The 23,858-nt window shown below is 62.9% G+C and overlaps 1 protein-coding gene across 16 annotated transcripts in view; it reads left to right on the top strand.

Moving 5' to 3' along the window:
* The window catches only part of SHANK2 (SH3 and multiple ankyrin repeat domains 2), a 390,809-nt gene that overhangs the window by 167,793 nt on the left and 199,158 nt on the right, over positions 1-23,858 (top strand). For all 16 annotated transcript variants that reach the window (XM_089307208.1, XM_089307180.1, XM_051839167.3 and 13 more), the window contains one exon: positions 5,677-5,790. In XM_089307208.1, the coding sequence (XP_089163334.1) occupies positions 5,677-5,790 (114 nt within the window). The remainder of the gene's footprint in view (positions 1-5,676; positions 5,791-23,858) is intronic.

Genomic DNA, 23,858 nt, shown 5'->3' with positions numbered 1-23,858 from the left:
AGTGCAGTCACCACGTAAAAGCCCCGGTCAGTTACAATGCCAGGTTGGTCTGGCTTTGAGCTCCATCGATTCTTCTCTTGCGAGTAGGCTGCTTTGTCCCAGGACTGCACGTGTCCGGTGATTTTCTGTTGTGTTCTGGGCATTAACCTGTTGAGTTGTGGAGTTTTGTTGTCTGATGCTGTTCTCCCGTGGTTTCTTCATTTTGTTTCAGCAGGTTGCTAGGGTGACAGCTCTCCATTGCTTCAGCTGAGCTGCCACGTACATGTTTGGTGCCCACGCTGTTTGGGGACTGGACACGCCGGGGTTAGTGGAGTGGGTTTGCCAGCCCCTCTCTGGCTCTGTCCCTTGCGGGGCCCTTACCTGTGATCTGCAGAATCCATAATATCCAGGCTGCTTAGATTGTGGGATTTTTCACCTGTGCCCCTCACCACTGGCCCTGTTCTTAGCCCAGGCTCAGACGCCATGGGGGAGAGACGTTCTGGTTCAGCCCCCTCCCCCTACTCCAGGCAGGCACGTGTCCCTGCCCAGCCTGGCTATTTCCATCCCACTTCCAGCCCCTTGGGGTGACTGCGCCCTACTTTGAGTTTAGGTTTGAGAGTGGCTTTCGCTGGTGATATTCACGAGGGACCTTGTTCACCACATCCTTAAGCAGAAGTCCCCGGATTTCATTCCGCAATGTAATTTAACACGGTATTTTTGTTAGTGCTTAAATTATAGCTGTAAACATTCATATGACCTCAATTTTAAATTTTAGTAATGCGGTAGCACGTCACGTTGCAGACTCTCTTCCTTGTGCACTGGGTCATGCCCAGCTGATCCTACAAGAGTTCCTGTGTAGCACCTTCACCCGTGGTGCACAGGACGTGGCCTCTGTGGACATGGCTCACTGGTTCTCAGCTTCCTCCCCTTGCCCGCGCAAGCCCCCTTGTCCAGAACGTCCCGGCTGAGTGTGTGGCCTCCCGTGAGCTAGAGTCCCCTCTTACAGTCCCTGCACCTCAGGGAGGGGGTGGGGGAGCCACCTCTCCCTGCACCCTTGCTGCCTCTGCCGAGATTCTGTCACTCGCCCAGGGCTCCACAGGTGTGGGAGGGCACTGTCGGGGGTGCAACTGGGAGGCCCCACAGCTGATGGTCCCGCTGGCCACGGCTCTGTTCCAGGTGACGGGACCGTGTGGCTTCTGTGAGCTCCTCTGGGTGCACGAGCTGAGCTTGCAGTTGGAGAAGGGCACGGGGACCAGAGAAGGCCGGGCCCCATGGGCGTCCCTGCACCTGCCTCAGCCGTCATGGCCGGGGCCCCTCACCACCCTCCTCGTGGGCTGCCTATGGAGGCAGCCATTGCCAGACTGTTCTGAGAACCGGGCAGTGAGCAGGTTCACAGAGCTGCTGTGTGGAGGAGCCCATTGCCCAGTTGTGCTGGGAGCTGTGCTGAAAATAATCACGTGTCCTCCTGGCAACCCCAGGGTCAGCTGCATCTGCTGCCCAGGGGGCCAGGGACCCCAGGGCCTGGGTGAAGACACAGCTCGCCCAAGCTGCAGCCTGGGCCCCGCCCTGCCCTGTGACCCCAAAACATCCCTCAGGCCTCCCCACTCAACCCAGACTCTGAAGTTGGCAGAGCCCCTGCCTTCACCCAATGAGGACCCAGCTCCCCATCCACAGCCCAGCTTCGGAGCAGGCACAGCCAGGCTGGCCTCTGGTCAGCCACTTTCCTCCGGTTTCTGTGTCCTTCTCCATAAATCAGAGATGACCCCGGAGCAGTGGAAGATGGTGAAGAGGGTAGAGGCGGACGTGGGTGAGCTGCCAGGAGCAGGCCTGGTGCCAGGCATGGCCACCGTGTCCTGTGCATGAGCTGCACACTGGCTCTGGACGGGGGCAGCAGCCCAGATGGACGTGACGAGCCCCACAGGCCGGGCCTTAAACCTGCGCTGCCACGTGGTCCTGGAGGCCGCAGGTCCAGGTGCAGGGGTCACGGGGCTGGCTCCTCTGTCTCTGGCATGAGATGTCCTCCCTGTGTCTTCATGTGGTCATCCTTCTGTCCTCATCTCTTCTTCTTAGAAGGACCCTAGCCCTGTGGGACCAGGGCCCTCCCTCCTAAATGACCTCACTGAATTTAAGTACTTCCTGCAAGGCCCATCTCCAGATGCAGTCTCGTGCTGGGGTCCGGCGGGTTAGGAGACACAGATGAGCCGTGACCCCATTCTGTGGCAGCTGTCACTCTGGGGGGACACAGATCAGCCGTGACCCCGATCTGTAGTAGGTATCACTCTGGGAGGATGCAGGTCAGCCATGACCCCGGTCTGCAGCACGTGTCACTCTGGGAGGATGCAGGTCAGCTGTGGCCCTGGTCTGCAGCACGTGTCACCCTGGGGGGATGCAGGCCAGCTGTGACCCTGTTCTGTGGCAGCTGTCACTCTGGGGGGACACAGATCAGCTGTGATCCCGTTCTGCAGCAGGTGTCACTCTGGGGGGAGGCAGGTCAGCTGTGGCCCCATTCTGCGGCAAGTGTCATTCGGGTGGGACGCAGGTCAACCATGACCCTGGCCTGCGGCACGTGTCACCCTGGGGGGACGCAGATCAGCCATGACCCTGTCTGTGGCAGGTGGCACTCTGGGGGGACACAGGTCAGCTGTGACCCCGTTCTGTGGCAGGTGTCACTCTGGGGGGACACAGGTCAGCCATGACCCCGGTCTGCAGCACATGTCACTCTGGGGGGACACAGGTCAGCTGTGATCCCATTCTGTGGCAGGTGTCACTCTGGGGGGATGCAGGTCAGCTGTGACCCCGGTCTGCAGCACGTGTCACTCTGGGGGCAAGTAGATCAGCCGTGACCCCAGTCTGCGGCAGCTGTCAGTCAGTCACGGGGAGGAGCCTCCACCCTGTCTCACCACGATGTGCTGGGGATTCCCACCTAGTCTGTCTGACCCTGAGCCCAGCTTGGGCTCGCTGCCCCCCGACACTGCCTCTCCTACACTCCTCCCAGGTCCCCCTTCCTCCTGGCTGTGCCCGTGCCTTGCCCACGGATGAGAAGCAGCAGCCAGGGCCCCACCCCCAGCCTGACCAGACCTCCCCACCCCGACCCCATCGTGAGCCTGGTCCTGAGCCACCGAGTGATGGAGAATCCAGGACTGCATGGCCGGTAGCCAGGGAGCTGGTCAGCCCGCACCAGGGTCAAGACCAGCTGCTGACCTTGCTGCTGACCTCTGCAGGGTTGGGAGACCCAAGGTCCTTGGTTAGAAAATGCTTTCTGGCTGTTTCTCTGCACCAGGGGCCCCTCTCGGGCCTGAGCAGGGCCAGAAGGGGTAGGGGCGGGGGGCTCGAGCTCCCTCTGCAGGAAGGGACCCCCGGGTCTTCTCGGCCAGTCTTCTGTCCATCTGAGGGATGAGCAGGCCGAGGCTCAGAGGAACCAGAAGCCAGGACCCTGCCCTGTGTCCGGTCCCCTCAGAGCTCAGTGGGGGCCAGGGAAGTTATCCTGGGCTGGGGTCAGGTTGAGCCCATCTGGCAACTCCAAGGAGGGCAGAGCCCTGGCACGACACACGCGGAATGCGGACTGCCCCAAGGAGAGACAGCCCCACACAGACCGCTCCGAGAGGGTGCAGAGGCCCACTGAGCCGTGTGTGCCGTGCTCCTGGGGAGTGTCCTCTGGTCCTGCCCGTCTCACACAAGGAGAGGTGTGTCCACTTTTGAATGATGTAAATCAGCAGTGGGGGGCATGGTGCAAGCCTAGGCCCCTCCTCACTGGGCGAGGAGTGCCCGCCCACCTGGCCCAGGTGTTCCCATCAGGCAGGCCCTTAGAACCTGCCCAGGTGTGTGAGCACAGGTGCACCCCCCAGGCCCGTCCCCCATGTGTATGCCAATGCCTGAGCTGCTCCCCCTGGGGCCTCAGGGTCCTGCCTTCACCCCACCCCTCCCTCGGCCTCCACTCTCTCTGGGTCTCTCCGCCAGAGACCCAGGCAGACCCTGCTGTCCACCTGCCACGATGTTTCTCCCTCCCCTGCTCCCCGGGCCCCCTGCTGGAGTGAGCCCCCCCCACCCCCGCCCCCCCCCCCCCCGGCTGGGTGATTCCTCTGCAGGGGCCACCTGTACTTGGCTGTTCCCTGTCTCCGCGCTCTCCAGCCAGCTGGGAATGGTCTTGCACCTGTGGGTCTCCTGACGACGCCCGTACTTGGCAGAGCTGAAACTCAGAACCAGGGCAGGGAGGAAGCGAGCCCCTTTGCACTGTGCGCCCAGTGCTGTCATTCCCCTCTGAGCAGTGAGGAACAGGCACGGAGCTGTTAGCACGCTCTCCCGAGTGCTGCAGAGACCAGCGTGTGACAGGGCGCCCCCCCAAGAGGATACCCAGCTCTCCCTAAGCGGTCCTGTCTCCCCAGCCCCCTAGAAGTCACCGAATGGCCTGCTGCCCACTGAGAATCAAGGCACATGGCACCGGCTCCAGCCGGCCCCTGCCTGGCCTCCCGCCCTTTGCAGCCCTGGGCATTCCTCAGATCCGGGACACTCGGGCATTGTGGGAGATGTCCCGGTCAGCTGGCCTGCGGCTCCTGTTTCGCTGAGGTCCATTTCTCAGATGATCAGGGAGGAACTCGGCCTCTCCTGTGTGCTTCTCCAGTACCCCTCAGCAGTCGTGGCCCAGTGGGCTCTGCATGGCCCTGGCAGTACGGGGGCGAGCCAGGGGGCCCCGCCTGGTGGAGGTGTGGGGAGATGCTGCATAGCCATGCTCACAGGGCTCGAGGGCGTAGGGGCGGCCACAGCCCAGCCCTGCGGTCCTGAGACGCCGGTTCCCTTCCCCGCCCTGCCACATCGAGAGCTTTGCCCGGGCTGTTGAAATCTATGAAACGGGGTCCTGCAGCATTCAACTCTCCACCCCCAGTGTCTCCGGCTGGGGTCCCTCACTCACGCTCCCTCAGTCAAGGCTGAAAGACTGCATTCGGGGCCCACGTGCACCCAGCGCTGGGTCCAGCGAGGGACCCCTAAGCCTGGACATGCACCCCCACCCTGGGGTGGCTGTGGCCGTCCTGTGCCCTGTGGCCTCTGAGGACATGGGCGCTGACTAGCCACTTCCGCCCCCTGGAAGGCGATTGGGTCTCTCGGCCACGAGTCAGAAAGAACTCCCAGCACTGGTCAGCGTTTGTTACGAGTATGTCAGCATGTGGACAGCCAGGGCCCCCGTGTGCCGGTCAGGCGAGGCTCTGCACCTGGCCCTTTCTGTTTCAAATGTGATGATGTCACATGGCTGTAGGACATGTGAGCTGACACATGGGCCACTGGCCCGTCTTTTGTGAGTTTGTGTCGGTCATCAGGCTGGGTTCCAAGATTGGAGTGGGTTGTCCTCACCCTTCCCCCGCCAGCCCCTCTCCAGCTGAGGAGTAGCCACAGGGCCTCAGGACCTCTCTTCCCCAGGGGCTGCCTACCCCCCACTCTCACATCGGAAGTCCCTGGAGGCCAGGCCGTCCATTGCCACCTGCTGTCTCAGGCTGCACGTGGGCTCCTAGGACGTGGGGCGGGAGCCTCAGGTGACAGGATGCCGGGGCCTCATTCTCCACCATCTACAGGGTCCAGGTGTCTGGGGCGGCAGGCGCTGTGCCCTCCGAAGGAGCGGGAGGGACGTGGGCACCTCTGACCTCTGCCGCTGCCCAGCTGCCTTGGCCCCGTTCTCCACTAACGCTGTCCCCTTTCTCTCCCCTCCAGTCCTGAGCATCGGCGAAGGCGGCTTCTGGGAGGGCAGTGCCCGCGGCCATGTCGGGTGGTTCCCGGCCGCGTGCGTGGAGGAGGTGCACTGCAAGCTCAGGGACAGCCAGGCAGGTAAGGTGGCGCCGGGCGCGAGCCCCTCCCTTCTCAGCACTCCTGCCCCCTCGGGCTGGGGGTGGCGGCACCGGGCCGTGTGCTGCTGGAGATTTCTCCAAATCCAACAGGGTGGCTGGTGCGTGCCATTCCACTGGGCTTTGTGCAAACCAGAAACTCCTCGCAAGACAGCGTGGACACTCATGCTTCCGGGGCTGCTCAGTCCTGGCCCCAGAAGGCTGGGGGCTGCATCCTGGCCTCCAGAGAACCACGTCCCGGTGGGGGAACTGATGGCCTTCCCAAGCTCTTAAGCTGCTGGCTGTAAAGCAGGGGGCTTCCTGTTCACAGGCAGGACCCCCTGCTGCCCTGAGAGCCCTGGGTGGAGGGAGGACTGCTCCATCTCTGTCTCCACTACGGGGGCGGAGGGGGGTAGTCAGTCTTGCATCCATCCTAGAGTCCCAGGGGTAGCGCCCGCTACAAGTTGCTTGAAAATGAGTGCCGACAGATCGGTTACAGAGGCGATGGCTTGGAGAAAGCCGTGCAGACAGGAGAGTCGGGGCGTGCCCGTGCTCACAGGGGGAGCGTCTCTATCTATAGGGCAGTTGGGGCGTGGCCGTGCTCACGTGGGGAGCGTCTCTATCTATAGGGGAGTCGGGGCATGGCCGTACTCACAGGGGGAGCGTCTCTATCTATAGGGGAGTCGGGGCGTGCCCGTGCTCACAGAGAGAGTGTCTCTATCTATAGGGGAGTCGGGGCGTGGCCGTGCTCACAGGGGGAGCGTCTCTATCTATAGGGGAGTCAGGGCGTGCCCGTGCTCACAGGGGGAGTGTCTCTATCTATAGGGGAGTCAGGGCGTGCCCGTGCTCACAGGGGGAGTGTCTCTATCTATAGGGCAGTCGGGGCGTGGCCGTGCTCACGTGGGGAGCGTCTCTATCTATAGGGGAGTCGGGGTGTGCCCGTGCTCACAGGGGGAGCGTCTCTATCTATAGGGGAGTCAGGGCGTGCCCGTGCTCACAGGGGGAGTGTCTCTATCTATAGGGCAGTCGGGGCGTGCCCGTGCTCACAGGGGGAGCGTCTCTATCTATAGGGGAGTCGGGGCGTGGCCGTGCTCACGTGGGGAGCGTCTCTATCTATAGGGGAGTCGGGGCGTGCCCGTGCTCACAGGGGGAGCGTCTCTATCTATAGGGGAGTCGGGGTGTGCCCGTGCTCACAGGGGGAGCGTCTCTATAGGAGAGTTGGGGCGTGGCCATGCTCACAGGGGGAGCGTCTCTATCTATAGGGGAGTCAGGGCGTGCCCGTGCTCACAGGGGGAGCGTCTCTATCTATAGGGGAGTCAGGGCGTGCCCGTGCTCACAGGGGGAGTGTCTCTATCTGTAGGGGAGTCGGGGCGTGGCCGTGCTCACAGGGGGAGCATCTCTATCTATAGGGGAGTTGGGGCGTGGCTGTGCTCACAGGGGGAGCGTCTCTTTCTATAGGGGAGTCGGGGTGTGCCCGTGCTCACAGGGGGAGCGTCTCTATAGGAGAGTCGGGGCGTGCTGTGCTCACGTGCGGAGCGTCTCTGCCTCTTCCCAGGTGCTCGTCTGAGACACTGAGCCCGCGTGCGCCTGGCGGTCGTGGACTTGGCCGCGTCTGCCGGTGCAGGGCCGTGCTCTGCATGCACACTCACCCTGGTTTTCTGAAGTTTCCTGCTAGTGGCTCCCACGCCCGTCGGGTCGGCCTGGCCCTGGCAGGTCTGCAGGCACGTGCTCCAGGGGGCCAGGTGATGTCCCCATGTCTGGAACTCCTAATGGCCCAGTGCCTTCCTCAGACCGTGCCCTTCCCGGACAGGAGTGGCCCTGCAAGAACAGGCTTTTCTTTGTGGGAACATGGTGTCCTGGGGCCCTTTTGTGCCAGACTCAGACAGCAGAGCATGTGGGGATTCCGGGTCACATGTCCAGGCTCGTCCTGCTCTGCTGGGGGCAGCAAGGCTGGGCGGGGGTCAACAGCCACAGGAGCAGGTTTGTCCTGGTGTGAGAATCCTGGGCTATAGATGCAGACTGGAACTCCTGCCCCCACAGGCCCCTGGCCTGCCCCAGGCCACCTGCCCTCGCTTCCCAGGCTGCCTCTGCCCTTCCTCTGTGGCTCCCCGGGGCCTCGTCGCCTGGAGCTGGCTCCTGTCCCGGCACCTGCCTCCCGAGGCCCGCCCTGCTCCGGGTACCACTCTTCCCAGTGTGCTGGCTGTGCCGAGGCTGGGTGGGCAGTCCTGGAGGCCTGCCTGCAGGCCACACCGGGCCTTGCTTGCCCTCTCCACCCTCTGGGCAGTGGAGGTTTCTGGAGAGCAGGCAGCACAAGGCAGGGCAGCGGGAGCAGCCTGCCTCCCCCCCCCCCCCGTCAGCGTCTCCCGCCCACCTGCCAGGATCGCCCCACATCCTGGGATGAGAGCGTGTGGCTTTCCCGGCTGCACTGGCGGGGTCCCCACATGGGGGTGGGTGAGGCAGCACTTGCCAGGCTGACGCACATCCTGTGAGGGAGCGGGCGGTGCTCCCGTCGGTGTCGGCTGTCGGATTCCTGGAAGGGCGTTCTCACTCCCGCCGCACACGTGTGCTGTCTGCCTGGGCTTGTGCCCAAGCAGGGCTTCCCGTTCTGGGGCCCCTGGCCCCTCCCGGAGAAGGTCGCTCAGGGCTGTCCTGGGCCCCAGACAGCTCGACCCTGGCACCCAGTGTGTGGCTGTTCCGTGGGCCAAAGGTGCCTTCGTGAGCTTGTGACACTGCCGTGTGCAGAGCACGCCCCGCCCCACGTGTCAGCACAGGAGCTCGGGAGCTAGAACAGATGGCCCCAAACCTAGTGGCTTCAGACCACACGGAGTTTCCCTGGCAGAAGTCAGAATTCCGAACGCTCTGACCGGGTGCCGTCGGCAGGGAGCTCCGGGGAGGCTATTTTCTTGCCCCCTCCAGCTTCTAGCGTCGTCTCTCATGGCTCTTTCCTCCAGTTCCAGAGCCTGCAGCCGTGGGCTAGGTCTCCGACAGCGGAGGGCTCGTGTGACCCGTGGCCTGTCGAGAAAACGGGGATCAGGGTACACAGCTGGAGCCTGGGGTTAGGGCGCGGCGTCTTAGCCGGGGGAACCGAGAGGAAGGACCCTGCTGTGCTGTGTGGGGCTATGGGGTTGTCCAGCCCTAGCTGTTGTGGGCATTTGGAGAATGGGCAGAGGAGGGGGCGTCCCTGCCTCCCAGGGTGGAGGGAGAGCCCCAGGCCAGCATCACAGAGGAGACGGAACCTGAGCTGGGTGCTGAGGGTGGAGAGGGGTCTCAAGAAGGCCCTGTTGGGCTCTGCTCACGCTTGGGCTTTCTGTGGCTGTCACTCCGTGCCCCGTTTTACACTGACTTGATAGAGGCGAGCTGGGTGCACGGCACAACGCACAGGTCATGGGAACAGTTCCGTGCATTTGACATGGGCAGGCAGAAAGCTCTGTCCGCGTGCTGCTACCCAGCCACGCCTCCCGTCCCAGCGGGCAGCTGTGCCTCCGGTTCTGTCCTCACGGGCCTGCCATGCCTGTCACCCTAAATCCCAACAGAGAAGCCCCCACAGTGACAAGCATTGTTCAGGAGTAGCAAGGGCTGGGGGAAGTGCGTGTGCCATGGTGAAACCCTTGTGCGTGTCAGAGAGGGGAGGCTGTGAAAGGCAGAGGGAGGGGGCTGCAATCCTTGGCCACGGGATTAATGGCAAGGGTGGTGGCAGTCCGAGGAGGGACTACGGTTGCCGGACAGGCGTCCTGGCGGAAGGATCTCCTGGGTGCAGTCGGTTGGGACTGTGTGAGATTCCTGGCCTCCCAGCGGTGGGGCACTTTTTCCTCAGGGTTTAACAAAAACCCAGCAACTCCGATTTGCTCCTGGCACCTTTCCTGTGCCTGTCGTTGGGTTTCCTGTACTGGGGGCCCAGGGTCTGTGCTCCGGACTGGCCCCCCAATGCCTGTGTCCCCGCGGCGAGCAGTGGCTGGGGAGCTCACAGCCCTGTGTGCTGACACCACATGGCTTCAGGCCCCCTCCCGCTGGTGCGCGTTTGGACGGTGCCTCTGCCCGGGCTCCAGTGAGCAGAGCTGTCGGGAATGTTGCTCCTGGTCATGCGATGGGAGAGAGTTTAACCCCAGAGAGGCTGCTGCACGTGTCTGCTCTGCCTCCCGGGAGGGTCCCAGCTGCCGCCAGCTCAACCCCAGCCATTCCACTGGCTGTGCTGCGATTTCTCACTGTGGGCACCGGACGCGTTTCCCTGGCTGCTACTGAGCGCCTATCTGTGGCAGCGTGCGTGTTGGCGACTCCTCCGTGGCCGTGTGAAGGTGGCCAGGTGACATGGCCCTGGACCAGGGGACGAAAGGGCCGGCTCCACCTGGACTCCCAGGCCTGCCACCGGTGTGTTTTAGGCGGCACCACCTCAGCTGCTGTCGCCAGCAGCGCCGCCCTCCGGCAGCTCGTGTAGGGCCTGCGTTTCCTGCCAAGGAGCAGCCCCCAGGCTCCTTCTGCTCAGCAGGCTGCTTGTCCTGGGGGGCCACCCACACCCAGGGCCTTGGATCCTGAGCCAAGGGAAGACTGAAGGACCCTGCCCACCTGGTACCGATTTGGCAGAGCAGGGACCTGCCCCTGACACCCCTTATCCAGTACTGGCCACATGGGCCGGGGTGGTGCCGGTGCTGGCCTGTGTGGTCCCTGCCCAGGAGCCACGCCTGGGTGACCGTGTCACTCACAGTTCTCCAGAGGAGCGGAGCCAGTAGGGTACAAATATAGGCACAGCGCCCCCCTGTGTCCCCAGGGAAGTGGTTCCAGGCCCTCCCACGGCTCCCCACATCCCTGGCTGCTGAGTCCCTTAAATAAAGCGTGGCTTGGGTCCCTGCGGGCCCTCCTCAGCCCCTCCGGTGCTTGTCAGCTCCCTTCTGGGTGACTTGTGGTCCCCGAGGCAGTGTCAGAGCGTATCGGTCAGGGAAGGCGGCGGCGCACGGCCAGTGCAGATGCTGGGAGCCTTCAGCCATCCTGAATCCACCGTCGGCTGGATCCTCCCACGCAGGTCGGCTGTGTGGGTGTGGACGCAGCTGCAGGCATAGGTTCGAAAGCCCTCTCCACAAAGGGCTGGCACACGGGTGGGGCTGGCCGGCCGGCACCCGGAGCCTCTCCGGCGGAGCTGCTGCCGCTGCCGGGAGTAGAATTCCTCCGTCTCTGGGCAACTGTGGCGTCTGCTGTTTGAGCTCTCAGCTGTTGGAATGGCGCCCCCACTCCCCCACCCCCGCAGGACCGAGGGCTGAGGACCGAGAGCGGTCTCCCTCGCTCGAAGCTGCCGGTTGTATCTGTTAGCAACACGGCCACAGCACCCCCGCATCCCTGCTCAGATGTGACGCAGGCATGCTGCTGGGGGGGGTGGGGGGGGAGGCAGGGCAGGTGGCAGGGCCCAGCATGACCCTGCTCCTGGCCCACCCTGGGGCCTCCTGCCTGTGCCCTGGCATTGATTTCCTTATCCATGGACGCAGCTTTGGGCGGATGTGGGCACGGCCTTGCATCTTCCTCCATCGTCCGGTTCCACAAACTGAGCTGGAACCAGGAACAGTGCGTGCTGAGACCTGCTGGGGCTCCTGTGGCCAAGCCGGACCCCCAGCAAGGCACCCATGCTGCTGCCGTCTTCAGTGACGCGTCCCTGTGCCTATGGGCAGGAGCTCTGGGACACAGCTGTGGGCGTCATCCCTACCTCCCACCCCGCCCCCAGCCTCCAGGGGCAGGTGCAGCCCAGTCCCCACAATGTTGAGGGCGGAACAGTGGCCAGGTGACTGGCAGCTCTGACCTGGGGTGTCAGACACCCCTTCCTGCACCCCAGCCTCACTCCCCAGGTGGACTGCTCATGAGGGCTCGTGAGCCCCGTGCATGGCCAGAGCCTGGTGGGGATCAGGACCCTCAGCACCTGCTGCTGGGGTTCCCCAAGGACGCACTCTTAGTGGGGGCTCCCCCAAAGAAGGGGCTTCTGGAGTCTCCCTGGACATGAGGGCGGCTCTGAGCCCTGCTGTCTGGCTGGCCACGCTCCCCTCCGCCTGCCTGTGCCATCCAGAAGCCTCATGGGGGACGTTTCGCCAGCTGGCATCTCTGAGAACCGTCTGCCACCTGCCCAGGCGTGCATCCCCCCAGCTCCCTCCTTTCACCCCGCGACCTGTAACAGGCAGCCAGGCTGCCCCCAGGAACAGGCTGGAGCCCTGCATACGGCGTCCCCAGCAGGTGCTGTGCCCCTCATACAGGAGACCGTGCGTGGTCTCGTGGGGGACCCACATGAGTCTTAACCCCCCCACCCTACCTCCCACCCTCTGACCCCGTGGTTTTGCCGGGCGTCTGGTGACCACTCAGAAGCGCTGAGTGGCCTCCGTCCCATCAGAGTTCTCAGTGGTAGCCCTCGACGAGGAGGGGATGCTGGGAAGGGACAGTGCCCCACGCAGGAGGACCTGTGCTTGAGTGACCGCCCCTCAGTGTGCAGAGCTAGCACAGTCTCTGGGATCCGTGTGGGCCACCTGTGTGCAGCCCCCCGGGAGCCTCCTGCAGGGGCTTCCTGTGTCCACTGCGGGGAGGCTGGACAGCTGTCCCGGCAGGCCACGTGCCCCATCCCCACGTGTGTCCCTTCACTCTGCTTCTGTCACAGGCCTGTCTCCCTCATGCCCCCCTCAACAGCATAGCTGGGCTCCTTGTCTGCTCGGGAGCTGTGTGAGTGGACTCGGCGAGGGGGTCAGCGCCTGGCTTCCTTGCCGGCCCCTTGCCCTCTCGGCAGGTGACGAGGGCACATCCAGTTGCCGTTTCACTGCTGGGTCACCTTGCTGTGGGTGGCCACTGGGCTCTCCTCCAGCCTGTGGCTCTCATGGGCAGCTGGCTGTGGCTGTCCGTCTTTGTCTCCCGATGCAGATGTGTGCTCACACACCGGGGTGGAGGGACAGTGGACAGAATGCTCACTGCGTTCCCCTGTTCTGTCCCAAGTGCACGGTTGAGTCGGCTCAGGCTGCTGTAGCAAAACCTGGCGTCCTGGGGGCTGGGACGTTGAGGTTCCGGACGCCAGCGTGGTCCGGCCCCAGGGAGGGCTGCTCTCGCCGTGGCCTCACATGGTGGTGGTGGGGGGGCGGTGACAGACACGGAGCCAGTGTTCTAGTGTCTCCTCCTACGAGGATGTGGATTCTGCCCTGAGGTCCCGCCCTCATGACCTCACTGAACCCTGATCACCGAGAGATGCCGCCTCCTGAGGGCGTCCCTCCATGGCCGGGGCGCTATGGGACGCAGGCCCTGCTGGGGTGCTGCTCGGCCCTCGCCAGCACCCAGCGCTGCGGACCCTGTGCTGCCGGCCCGGTGTGTGCACCGCGCCCTGCTGTCCTCACGCCCTTTCTGTCCGCATTTCCCTTGTTGTATCCAAGGCCAAGTCTCCTTTTCACAATTACTGGCCGTTTCTTTATTTCTGTCTTTTAAAAAAATGTTTATTTGAAAGAGTTACAGAGAGAGAGAGAGAGAGAGAGCTACAGGGACAGCAGTCTTCCATCTTCTGGTTCACTCCCCAAATCACTGCAGTAGCCAGGGCTGGGCCAAGCCAGAGCCAGGAGCTTCCTCCAGGTCCCCCCCGTGGGTGCAGGCCCCAAGCACTCGGACCATCCTCCACTGCTTCCCCAGGCCAGAGCAGAGAGCAGCATCGGAAGTGGAGCAGCCGGGACTCGAACTGGTGCCCGTATGGGATGCAAGCAGCGGCTTTACCTGCTATGCCACAGCGCCGGCCCCTCTTCATTTGCGTTCCTTTGGCCAAGTCCCGTGCAGGGGTCTTGGCCACTGTTCTTTCCTTACGCGGTTTGTTTCTTGTTGACAGTGGTTGCCTTTCATAAGCCCAAGAGCCAGCCTATTGCAGACCTCTTCCCGGGCAGAGCTGGTCTCTCCCTGCTGCGCCCGGACCCTTGCACGCTGCTGCGTGGCTGCTGGACACTGGAAGGGGGGGGGGGCTCCCTCGCCAGCCATCACCTCCTTTCCACCTCACGTTCAGTGCAGACGCGCATCTGTCTGCACCAGTGACGCTGGGCTCCTCACAGGCCGGGTGGGCATTTACAGGTGGAGATGCCACGGCCCATGGCAGAGTCCTGGCTCCGGCCGCAGGCTGCGGCTTCCTGCTGAGGCGGATCTGGAAGCAGCAGTGGCGACGCGAGTAACCGCGCTCCTGGCACCCACGCGGGAGACCTGGGTTGAGTGCCCAGCGTCAGCACCAGCCAGGGCTGTTGTGACATCTGGGGAAGCAAACAGCACATGGAACAATCAGTCTCCCCCCCCCCCCACTCCTGCTCTCTCTCCCCCCTCCTCTGCCTCTCATGTAAGTTTAAAAAGAAAATTTTCTTCTGAAGTATTTTTATAGGTATAATTCCTTTTTTTAGATTTTATTTTTATTTCTTTGAATGATAGAGTGACCGAGACAGAGACAGAGAGAAATCTTCCATCCACTGATTCACTCCCTAAATGGCCACAACAGCCAGAGCTGAGCCAGACCAAAGCCAGGATGCAGGAGCTTCTTCCGGGTCTCCCACACGGGTGCAGGGATCCAAGCACTCGGGCCATCTTCTGCTGCATTCCCAGGCACACTAGCAGGGAGCTGGATTGCGAGTGGTACAGCCAGGACTTGAACCGGCATCCATTTGGGATGTCAGCACTGCAGGCAGCGGCCTTACCTGCTATGCCACAGCACCAGCCCCTCTTGTGTGTGTGTGTGTGTGTGTGTGTGTGTGTGTTTTACAGGCAGAGTGGACAGTGAGAGAGAGAGACAGAGAGAAAGGTCTTCCTTTGCCGTTGGTTCATCCTCCAATGGCCGCTGCGGCCGGCGCACTGCGGCCGGCGCACCACGCTGATCCGAAGGCAGGAGCCAGGTGCTTCTCCTGGTCTCCCATGGGGTGCAGGGCCCAAGCACTCAGGCCATCCTCCACTGCCCTCCCGGGCCACAGCAGAGAGCTGGCCTGGAAGAGGGGCAACCAGGACAGAATCCGGTGCCCCGACCGGGACTAGAACCCGGTGTGCCGGCGCTGCAAGGCGGAGGATTAGCCTACTGAGCCGCGGCGCCGGCCCCCTCTTGTGTTTTTTTAAAGATTCATTTTATTTATTTAAAAGGCAGAGAGGGGCCGGTGCTGCGGCACAGCAGGTTAAGCCGCCATCTGCAGTGCAGCCGGCATCCCCTGTGGGCGCCGGTTTCCGTCCCGACTGCTCCTTTTCCAATCCAGCTCTCTGCTTATGGGCTGGGAAAGTGGTGGAAGATGGCCCAAGTGCTGGGACCCCTGCACCCATGTGGGAGATTCGGAAGAAGCTCCTGGCACTATGAACTAGCCCAGCTGCAGCCGTTGTGGCCATTTGAGGAGTGAATCAGTGGATGGAAGATCTCTTTCTCTCTCTGCCTCTCCCTCTCTCTCTGTAACTCTGCCTTTTCAATAAATAAATAAATAATTTTTTTTTTTAACAAAAAGGTAGAGAGAGAAATATCTTCCATCTACTGGTTCACTCCCCAAATGGCAGAAATAGCCAGGGCTGAGCCAGGTAGAAGCCAGGAGCCTGGAGCTGCGTCCAGGTCTCCCAGGTGGGTGGCAAGGACCTAGGATTTGAGCCGTCTTCTGCTTTCCCGGGTGTGTTAGCAGGGAGCTGGAGCAGAGGCAGAGCAGCCCGGAGGCAAACCATTCTCTGATGAGGGATGCCCGCATCACAGACACCAGCTTCACCCACTGCACCACAATGCCAACCCCTCTTATCATGCTTTTAATTAGAGGTGACAAAATCCCAGCGTTCCATCCCACGCTAGTCCCTGAAAGCAGGAACTTCGTTAGCTTATGTAACTGAAAAGCCCAGGGCTTTGTAGCTTCAGGCATGGCTGGATCCAGGTGCTCGGGTAATGTCCCCAGGAAGCTCTCGCTCTGTCTCTAGGCCCCAGGGCCTCTGTGGAGCCTGTGCTCTGCGGCCAGCTTACTTCTCCATCCAGCAGGAGAGAGACTGGCTCTTTGCTGGCTGCTTAGCAGAAGTCCTGAGTTACGTGTGTGCCCGCCCTGGAGCCAGGAGCCCTGTGGCTGAGGACTGGGTGTGCTCAGGAGAAGCGCCAGGTCCAGATCAGGGAGTGGGGAGGGGAGCGTGCCACAGACAGTCGGGGCGCAGTGACCAGCAGAAGGCTGAAGACGGCGCCTCTGCCTGCCACAGTCGCAGATGTCCACTCCGCGGGGAGCACTATGGCCTGCTTTCCCAGCCAGCAGGGACAAAGAAGGGGGCAGGAGCTGTCCTGTCAGGGTCCCGTTCCTCGCCGTGTGCACAAACCCTCTGCAAGACGCCGCTGTGGCCGTGCTGGGGGTCTTCCAGAATCGGCTGTGTTTGTTGCCTTCGGAGCGTTGGAAAACACAGGAAGACACAGGAAGACACAGGCGGTGGTTCTGTCAGCTCCGCTGGGTCTCAGATAGTAACGAGCAGCAGAAACCGACTTCCAGAGGGGCGGCTGGCTGTTCCCTGGTGGGGCAGGAAGCAAACGCCGACCCGCTGTCCCGTTTCCCGCTCCGTCCCACCCCTCCCCCAGCTCCCCAGCTCCGGGGCTGCTTTGGGGAGCGGGCGGGGGTCCGGGGGGGTGGTTGCTTCTCAGCGGCTGCTCTGGGTTGTAACTGTGTCCCCTTGCTGAGGCTCCCCTCCAAGTCAAGCTCAGTCCAGGGTGCCCCTGGTGCCATCAGGGGACTGGTGGTGCTAGCTGGCCCCAGGTTGCCATGGCAACCTGGGGATGCTGGGAACCAGCCCTACCCTTATTCCCTGCAGCCCCGCCTGCTGCTACAGGACTTGGTGTCTGAGGTCCATCTAGAGAGGGACCTCTTGTGACGGTCACTGCTGGCCAGGGGCTCTGGAGGGAGGGGCCAGGCATGTGTCTCGTGGACTCTCACAGGGCGTGGGACGTCGCTACTGCTTCCCTGGGCCGCTGGCACAGATGGCGGGAGGCAGGGGGGAGCGTTGCATCCGCCAGCTCCGGCTGTCCAAACAAAATACTACTGCCCAGGCAGCTGTCCCGGGTGGCCATTAATTTTCTGTCAGTCTGGAGGCTGAGCCCCACACCAAGCGTGGCGAGTGGGGCTCCTGGTGTGTGCTCTCGTCCTGGCTTGCCCACGGGCTGCTCACGTGGCGACTTCTCTCAGTAAGGACCCCAGTCCTGTCGGGTTCAGGCCACGCCCCCCAGGGCCCGCTCCTGTCTCCGCTCCTCTCTCAGGGCCCCGTCTCCACATGTAGTCACCTGGGCCAGCGCTGCCCCGTGTGGACTTCTGGGAGACACCATTCAGGCCGTGGCAGGTGAGAGCTCTCAGCATGGTGAATTCTGCAGGCGACCCCTCCCCCGCCGCCTGGCCATCTTCGGGGCCCTCGTCCTGGTAACAGGTGACGTCCGCGTGTCACCTGGTGGCGTCCGGAGGTGGAGCCTCTGTTCCAGTACAGGCCCAGCCGTCGGCCTTCGCCTGCCGCCTCGGGCTCTGTGACCCTGGACAGGTTTCTCAGGCTCTCGGAGCCTCCACTTCCGGCTCTGCAACGTGGCGGGGGGCTCTCCCATCTTAGCATCTGATGCGCCACGTCTGAAGACACCCACGCAACGTGGCATGTGCACAGCACCTGGTGTGTGACCCTACACCTGCTGCCAGGCCTCCGCCCGCACCTGTCAGTACCAGGGTGTCTGGGGTGGGGCCTGGGGGTCTGTCCTGGGAGCAGCTTTCCTGCTGGTATAGGGACCGGGTGTGGAGCAGATTCCGACAGTGACGTGGTGTAAGCCAGAGAGACAGGGCATGGAAGTTACTTTGCCAGCACCTGCTTGTGAGGCGAATTGATTAGGGCGTACTGCCCTCCGTGAGAGCGGAGAGCCAGGAGCGGGCAGCAGGGCTCACAGCGGGGTCCCTGCACTTGCATAGGGTCGGAATGGAGTAGGGACTGGGCAGGGATGGACGGACGGGTGGATGTGTGGGGGGAAGGACGGGTGGATGTGTGGGGGGAAGGAAGGAGGGAGGGGAGCGTGGGCACTTGGGCAGGTGCTCTCTGGGTGGGGTGGCTGCGCGTGCCTGCGCTCCGTCTCGTGCATAGCTGACTCCAGGCCTAGGCACACGCCCTTTCCTGTTAAGTTAAGCCCCTCGGTCTGACCCGGCAAGACGTCTTCACCACCAGGGCTTGTGGGCAGCAAGGCAGCGGTGTCCTCGGCCTCCCACGCACGTTCTCTGGGGTGTCCTTCGCCCCGGAGGTTGAGGTGGCAGCCCCTTCAGGCAGCCCAGGTACTGAGTGGCTCCAGGACTGGTGCTGGGCCTGGGAACGCTGGCTGACCCGTCCTCCTTGCCCACCCCATGGGTGTGTTGGACTCTTGGGGGATCCAGAAGACTGGGGGTGGGCAGGAGCAAGCTGCGGGTGCTGGGTCAGACGGGACCCAGTGAGGACAGAGTGGGGCCCCTCACTTGGCACCGAAGCATATGGCTTGGGGATGGTGCCCCAGGCTCCCCTCTTGGGCCGGGATCGGAGCCCGGCACCCCCACCGAGTGCCCCGTGGCTCACCGTGGAAAGCGAAGGCTGTGCTGTGGCACGGAGCTCTGCTGTTGAATGGAGCCGTTGTTTTTGGCTGCTCCGAAATAGGCGACGGGAAGCAGATTTGGGGGTTATGAATAAACATTGGCTTGTGGGGGCTGCGTGCTGCTCACCATGAGGTCTGCGCGCCTGCGGATCACGTGGACAGTGGAGCTGTCAGGGCCCGGCTCTTGCTCCAACCACGCGGGGGCCAGCCTGGGAGGAGACCCTGTGAGGCCCGGAGCCTGGCTCAGGAGCACCGGGCTGGGGGAGGGACACCCGGAGCAGGAGGTGGCGGCCTGAGCACGCTTCGTCAGCTCAGGGGGCTTCCGGAAGCTTCCCTGTGGTCCGGGGGCGGGGGTGGTAAGACCAGGTGCTCGTGGTCAGCGCTCCGCTGTCCTGTTCACGTCTCCCCGCGGCTGCCCTTCCTGTTCGCGCGGATCCCCCTCCCGTGAGATTTTCCTGTTACCGTTCAGCAGCCTTCAGTGTAATCACAAACTCGTCGAGACTCACTGCCCTCCTCGTCCTTCTCCGGAAGGAAGCCCTATCCCCTCCCCCCACGGTCGCCCCCGCCGCCCTGGGATTGCCTGCTCCGCACGCCTCCTGGACCATCAGCACACGCTGCTTTGTGAGCACAGAGTGTTGCCGCCCCCCACGGCGTCACGGGGTCACAGCACAGGGCTCCCTTTGGGGCCACGGGATGCTCTGTTGTCTGCTCGGGGCCAAGCGTGGCCATTCGCCGGCTGCTGGGCGCTCCGGCTGCATCAGCTCTTGGTGCTGCCATGACCCCTCCCCCACCTCCCACCTCATTGCCGTCCTCCCGGGTCGTCCCCAGCTGCGGGGCCTGCCGCTGTCTGCAGTGGCTTCTGCGGCATCCTGTCCCACCAGAAGCCCGGGAGGCCTGTGACGCCTCCACATCCATCCTGACACTCGCCTTCTGGGTTTCCTTGCTGCTGTCACGGCCATCCTGGGTGTGCGGGGAGCTGTCTCGTGGGCGCCAGTCCCCATTCACGATGGCACTGGCGTTTCTGCCTGTGCCCGCTGGCTGTTTCTGTGGAGAGGCGTTTGCTTTTAAATAAATGTTTCGCAATCTGATGGTGTGTAGTCCTGGAGCAGACTTGGAAAATCAAGAGAGAGAGAGGCCGATGCTGTAGCACAGTAGGCTAAGCCTCCACCTGCGGCGCCAGCATCCTGTATGGGCGTTGGTTTGAGTCCCGGCTGCTCCTCTTCCGATCCAGCTCTCAGCTATGGCCTGGAAAAGCAGTGGAAGATGGTCCAAGCCCTTGGGCCCCTGCACCTGTGTGGGAGACCCAGAGGAAGCTCCTGGCACCTGGCTTCGAATCAGCTCAGCTCTGGCTATTGTGGCCATTTGGGAAGTGGACCAGTGGATAAAAGACCTTTCTCTCCACCTCTCAAATAAATAAAATCTTTAAAAAAAAAAAAAAAAAAAGAGAGAGAGAGAGAGAAACTAGAAGCGCCTGCCAGCCGCCTGTGGTACGGCCCCGTCACGGTTCTGATTATGTGGTGCACCAGGCAGACTTGAGCGTGCCCTCGCTGCCACCATCCTAAGATTCTTAAACCTTTTGAACATGAGCCCCACAACCGGCGCAGGGGAGGGACACCCTGAAACTAAGGTGCTTTGTCTTGGAAGCTTCCAGAACCCCCTGCAGACCAGGAGCCATTGGGAGTCCTGGCAGTCCTCAGACTCCAGTGGAATGTGAAATCACCACCCCTTGAAATCCCAAATGCTCGCTGGCCACGACTGACCACGGCAGGCCAGCCTTCCCGGCACCACAGCCCCACACGGGCCTGGCTAGGACCTCAGAAACACATCAGCCCACATGCTGGTTCTGGAACCTTCCTCCAGGTCGTTTAGGTGATAAATGCCAAATGCCACCAGGTCCCCCGTGTGGCCTCGGACAGCTATGCTGCACATTACTCACATCCCTGGATGTTTCCCGGCCTTGGTCGCTGCTGCCCTTTGCTGGTTCCAGACGGTTCTAACACAAGCTGCCGCGGGGCTTCTCCAGAGACCCTCGGCTTCCTGGTCAGGACTAGTCTTTGCCCCAGCCCTCCCCGCCGGCCCTGGCCACCCAGTGTCCACTGTCTTGGCGTCTCTGCCTAGCATCCTCTGTTGCACTCCAGCCTCCCTCCCTCGTTTTGGCATTGTGTCTGGAACTCAGAGGGCCACCTGTGACCAGGGAGCACTGTCCAGGCGAGCAGCAGGGGCCGTGGATTCCATGTCCCTAAGGGGGAGACCTGGACCACAGCTTCCCTGAGTGCTGGATTGGTCCTGTGTCTCCCATGGTGGCATTGGGCCAGCAGTGCCTCCAAGGACCCACTGTTCAGATCAGACCCCTGGGGCCTAAGTTACCGCCTGACCGCCACGCTGGGACCCAGGCTCCTGGCCCAGTGAGTGCTGTCCACGTGGGCCTTACAGGGCCAGGGCAGGTATAGACAGCAGCCGACCTCCCCTGGGCCCTCGGCTCTGTCTGAGCTCAGGAATCACTCACCTGAGCAGAGACACCGGGCTACGAGGACAGCAGGGCAGTGGCCTGGACCCAGTACCCTGGAGGCCCTCCTGCGGCCACCCCGTGTGCCCCCAGGTTCCAGCTGTCGGCGGAGAGGCTGGGCTGCGAGGGAAAAGGGAGGCAGAAACTTCCTGGCTCGGAGCCCCATGTCCAGGGGAGACCAGAGCCTTCTCCGCCCACCAGAGCATTGTCTGCCTGGATACTCAGCTTGCTGGGCCCAGGTGCCGGTGGTGGCAGGCCAGCCCCTCACCCCCATCGTCCTCTGCAGCCCAGGGAGAAGGTTGGGGGGGAGAAGGGGGAGGCCGGGCGTCCCCACCAGCCTTTGCAAGCCCCGGTGTGTGCTGGCTGGCACCGCCTCCTGGCTCATGGCGCTCCAGACTTCACTGAGCCCAGACGAAAGCCATGTCTGTACCATGGGTGCACACACTGGTGCACACACACCTAGGGTGCACACACATGCTCCCACATGTGTGCCCATGTGTGTGCACAGGTTCATCGCCCACATGCACACATACTGCACACATGCGTGCACACATGCAGGGGTGTGTGTGCAGTCACATGTATGTGCACATGCATGTTCCGTGTGATCTATCACAAGTTCCAGCAGCCTGCGCCCCCTGCCCCAGGAGCACGGGGCTCCTGTTGAGCACAGCCCAGGGAGAGGCATGGCCACAGCATCTTTCAGGGACGCACTCTGTCCTTGAGCTCTGGCGCACACAAAGCCCCAGTGAGGACCTGACCTAGTTCCTGTTCCTGAAACTCCCGGCTTCTCTCGCGGACAGTCCTAGAAGGAGTCTCCTTGCCAGGGTGACCGAGTCATTTATCATCCAAATGGGGACACTCCCGAGAGCAGAGCAGGACTGGCAGCCAGGCCAGCGAGCCGAGTGCAGCCGGCCTGCCCTACTTAGCGTCAGGCTGGGCCTCTGGGGGCCGCAGCCTGAAGCCAGCCGTCTGTGCTTTGCTGGAGGAGCCTGGGGGTGTCGGGGGCTAGGCTCTCCCACCCAGAGTCACACTTGTGAGGGGGGACGCATGGGTCCCCGGCCAGGTGCCCAGCCAGCAAATCCGGGCTGCTTTGGGCACGCGATCTGCAGGCGGCAGCTGGGATGCCTGTTGGTGCCCAGTGCGGGGCCAGCAGCTCCAGGAGGAGCTGGGAGGCACTGGCAGGGGCCTGGGGCCACCAGGAGCTGAGCTCTGTGGCCTGGGGTCTGACCGCCGCTGTGCCCGTGGCTCTGCATCGGAACACCTGGCCCCTCCTGGCCCTGGAGCAGGCTCAGTGGGCCGGGAGCTCGTTCCCTGCTTTCATGCCTGCCCCCACCCCTGCGCTCACTACTTCTCTTCCCGCCTGGCTCCAGCCTGCAGGCTCCTTCCCAGACTCCCCTCTGCCTAGGCTTCCTGCCTGGGCTCAGGCTTCCTGCAGCGTGCACCCTGCGGCCATGCCAGCCGCCCTTGGGTGCTAGCCTGTGACAGAGAGGACTCTTGGCCGTCCCTGGCTGGCGGCGGCAGATCTGAGGGGATCCCTGCACCAGATGTGGGCCTCGCCTTGCAGGCAGGCACCCCCACGCCCATCTGTCCCACCTCGCTTCCCCCACTCTTGGCTGTGTGGCTGGCGCAGCTCCGGACAGCCTGGGTGCTTCCACCAGCCTCATGGCCACCAGGGACCCTGCGGGTGGATCCCAGCCGGTGACCCGCACGTGGAGGGGCGGAGGTGGCTGGCCTGAGTCCGGGGCAGTGTCCTGGAATGTGTCTGTTCTCGGTTTTTTGGGAGGGGTGACGGTAGTTGATGTTTTTAAAGTGGGCGATCTGATGGCGTCTGGAAACTCAGTGGCACAGTCACAGCGTCTGTCTGGCCTTAGGACGCTGCTTCTCCCCACGGAGACCCCTGCTCCCCCTCCCCGGAGGCCGCTCCCCTTCCTCCTGCCCCTGGAAGGTGGGAGGCGGGGCCTTCTGTGTCCCACTTCCTCCACTCAGCTTTGTGTTTGCACCTCGAGTGGGCCCTTGGTTCCTTTGTGGCTGAGCCACGTACCACGGTGTGGGCCCCCACACTCCCCATTCCTCCAAGGGTCACGCCTGGCCTGGCCTGCCCCAGCTCCTGGCTGTTGGGTGCAGCGCAGCTTTGCGTATTCACGTGGTGTTCCTCTGAGCCCTGTTGGGTCCCATGGCAACTGTGTTTCTCTTCTTGGGAAGCAGTGGAGTCGGCCCTGCTCTGAAATCTTCGCCTCCCAGAGGGAGGTCCACGTGGCCTGGGGTGGGGGGAGCCTGGGATGGAAGGCGAGGGCAGGGGTCTCCTCCACAGCCAGCATTCGTGCGCCAAGCCCGTGTCCCCGCCCCACACAACATGGTCCCCACCAGGGGTGTTGGGTGCTGGGCGGCACAGTTATCTCCTGATGCACCCTAAGCAGCCCCGGATTTACATCCAGCGAGGCTCGGCATCATCCGTCTCACGCCGCTGAAAAATCGCCTGTCATTTTGTGTGCCGAGAGCGCTTCCAGCAGCCTACTTTCCCAGAGTGATCGCTGGGTGGAACAAAAACACCGCCGCTAAAATTAGAGCGACAAAGCGGAGTTGTTAGGAAACAAGAGGAAAATTGACAGGTGCGTGGTGATGAGCCGGGAGCGGCTGCTCCCCACCCGGCGGGGCGACCCCGCGTGTTCCCAGGGCGCGATGGCCTCGTGCAGGTGCTGTGCGAACCACGTGTTCCCAGGGCGCGATGGCCTTGTGCAGACGCCGTGGTGACCCTGCGTGTTCCTGGGGCGTGATGGCCTCGTGCAGGTGCTGTGCGAACCACGTGTTCCCAGGGCACGATGGCCTTGTGCAGACGCCGTGGTGACCCCGCGTGTTCCTGGGGCATGATGGCCTCATGCAGGTGCTGTGCGAACTGCGTGTTTCTGGGGTGTGATGGTCTCATGCAGATGCCGTATGACCCCACGTGTTCCTGGGGCGCGGAGGCCTTGTGCAGGTGCTGTATGACCCCATGTGTTCCCGGGGCGCGATGGCCTCGTGCAGACGCTGTGGTGACCCC

This window comes from Oryctolagus cuniculus, chromosome 1, assembly GCF_051225735.1.
Source record: "Oryctolagus cuniculus isolate XC-2025 breed Fujian yellow rabbit chromosome 1, ASM5122573v1, whole genome shotgun sequence".
Classification (NCBI taxonomy): Eukaryota; Metazoa; Chordata; class Mammalia; order Lagomorpha; family Leporidae; genus Oryctolagus; species Oryctolagus cuniculus.
The sequence above is the reverse complement of the archived record's forward strand: the minus strand, read 5'-3'. Positions and strand labels throughout refer to the sequence as shown.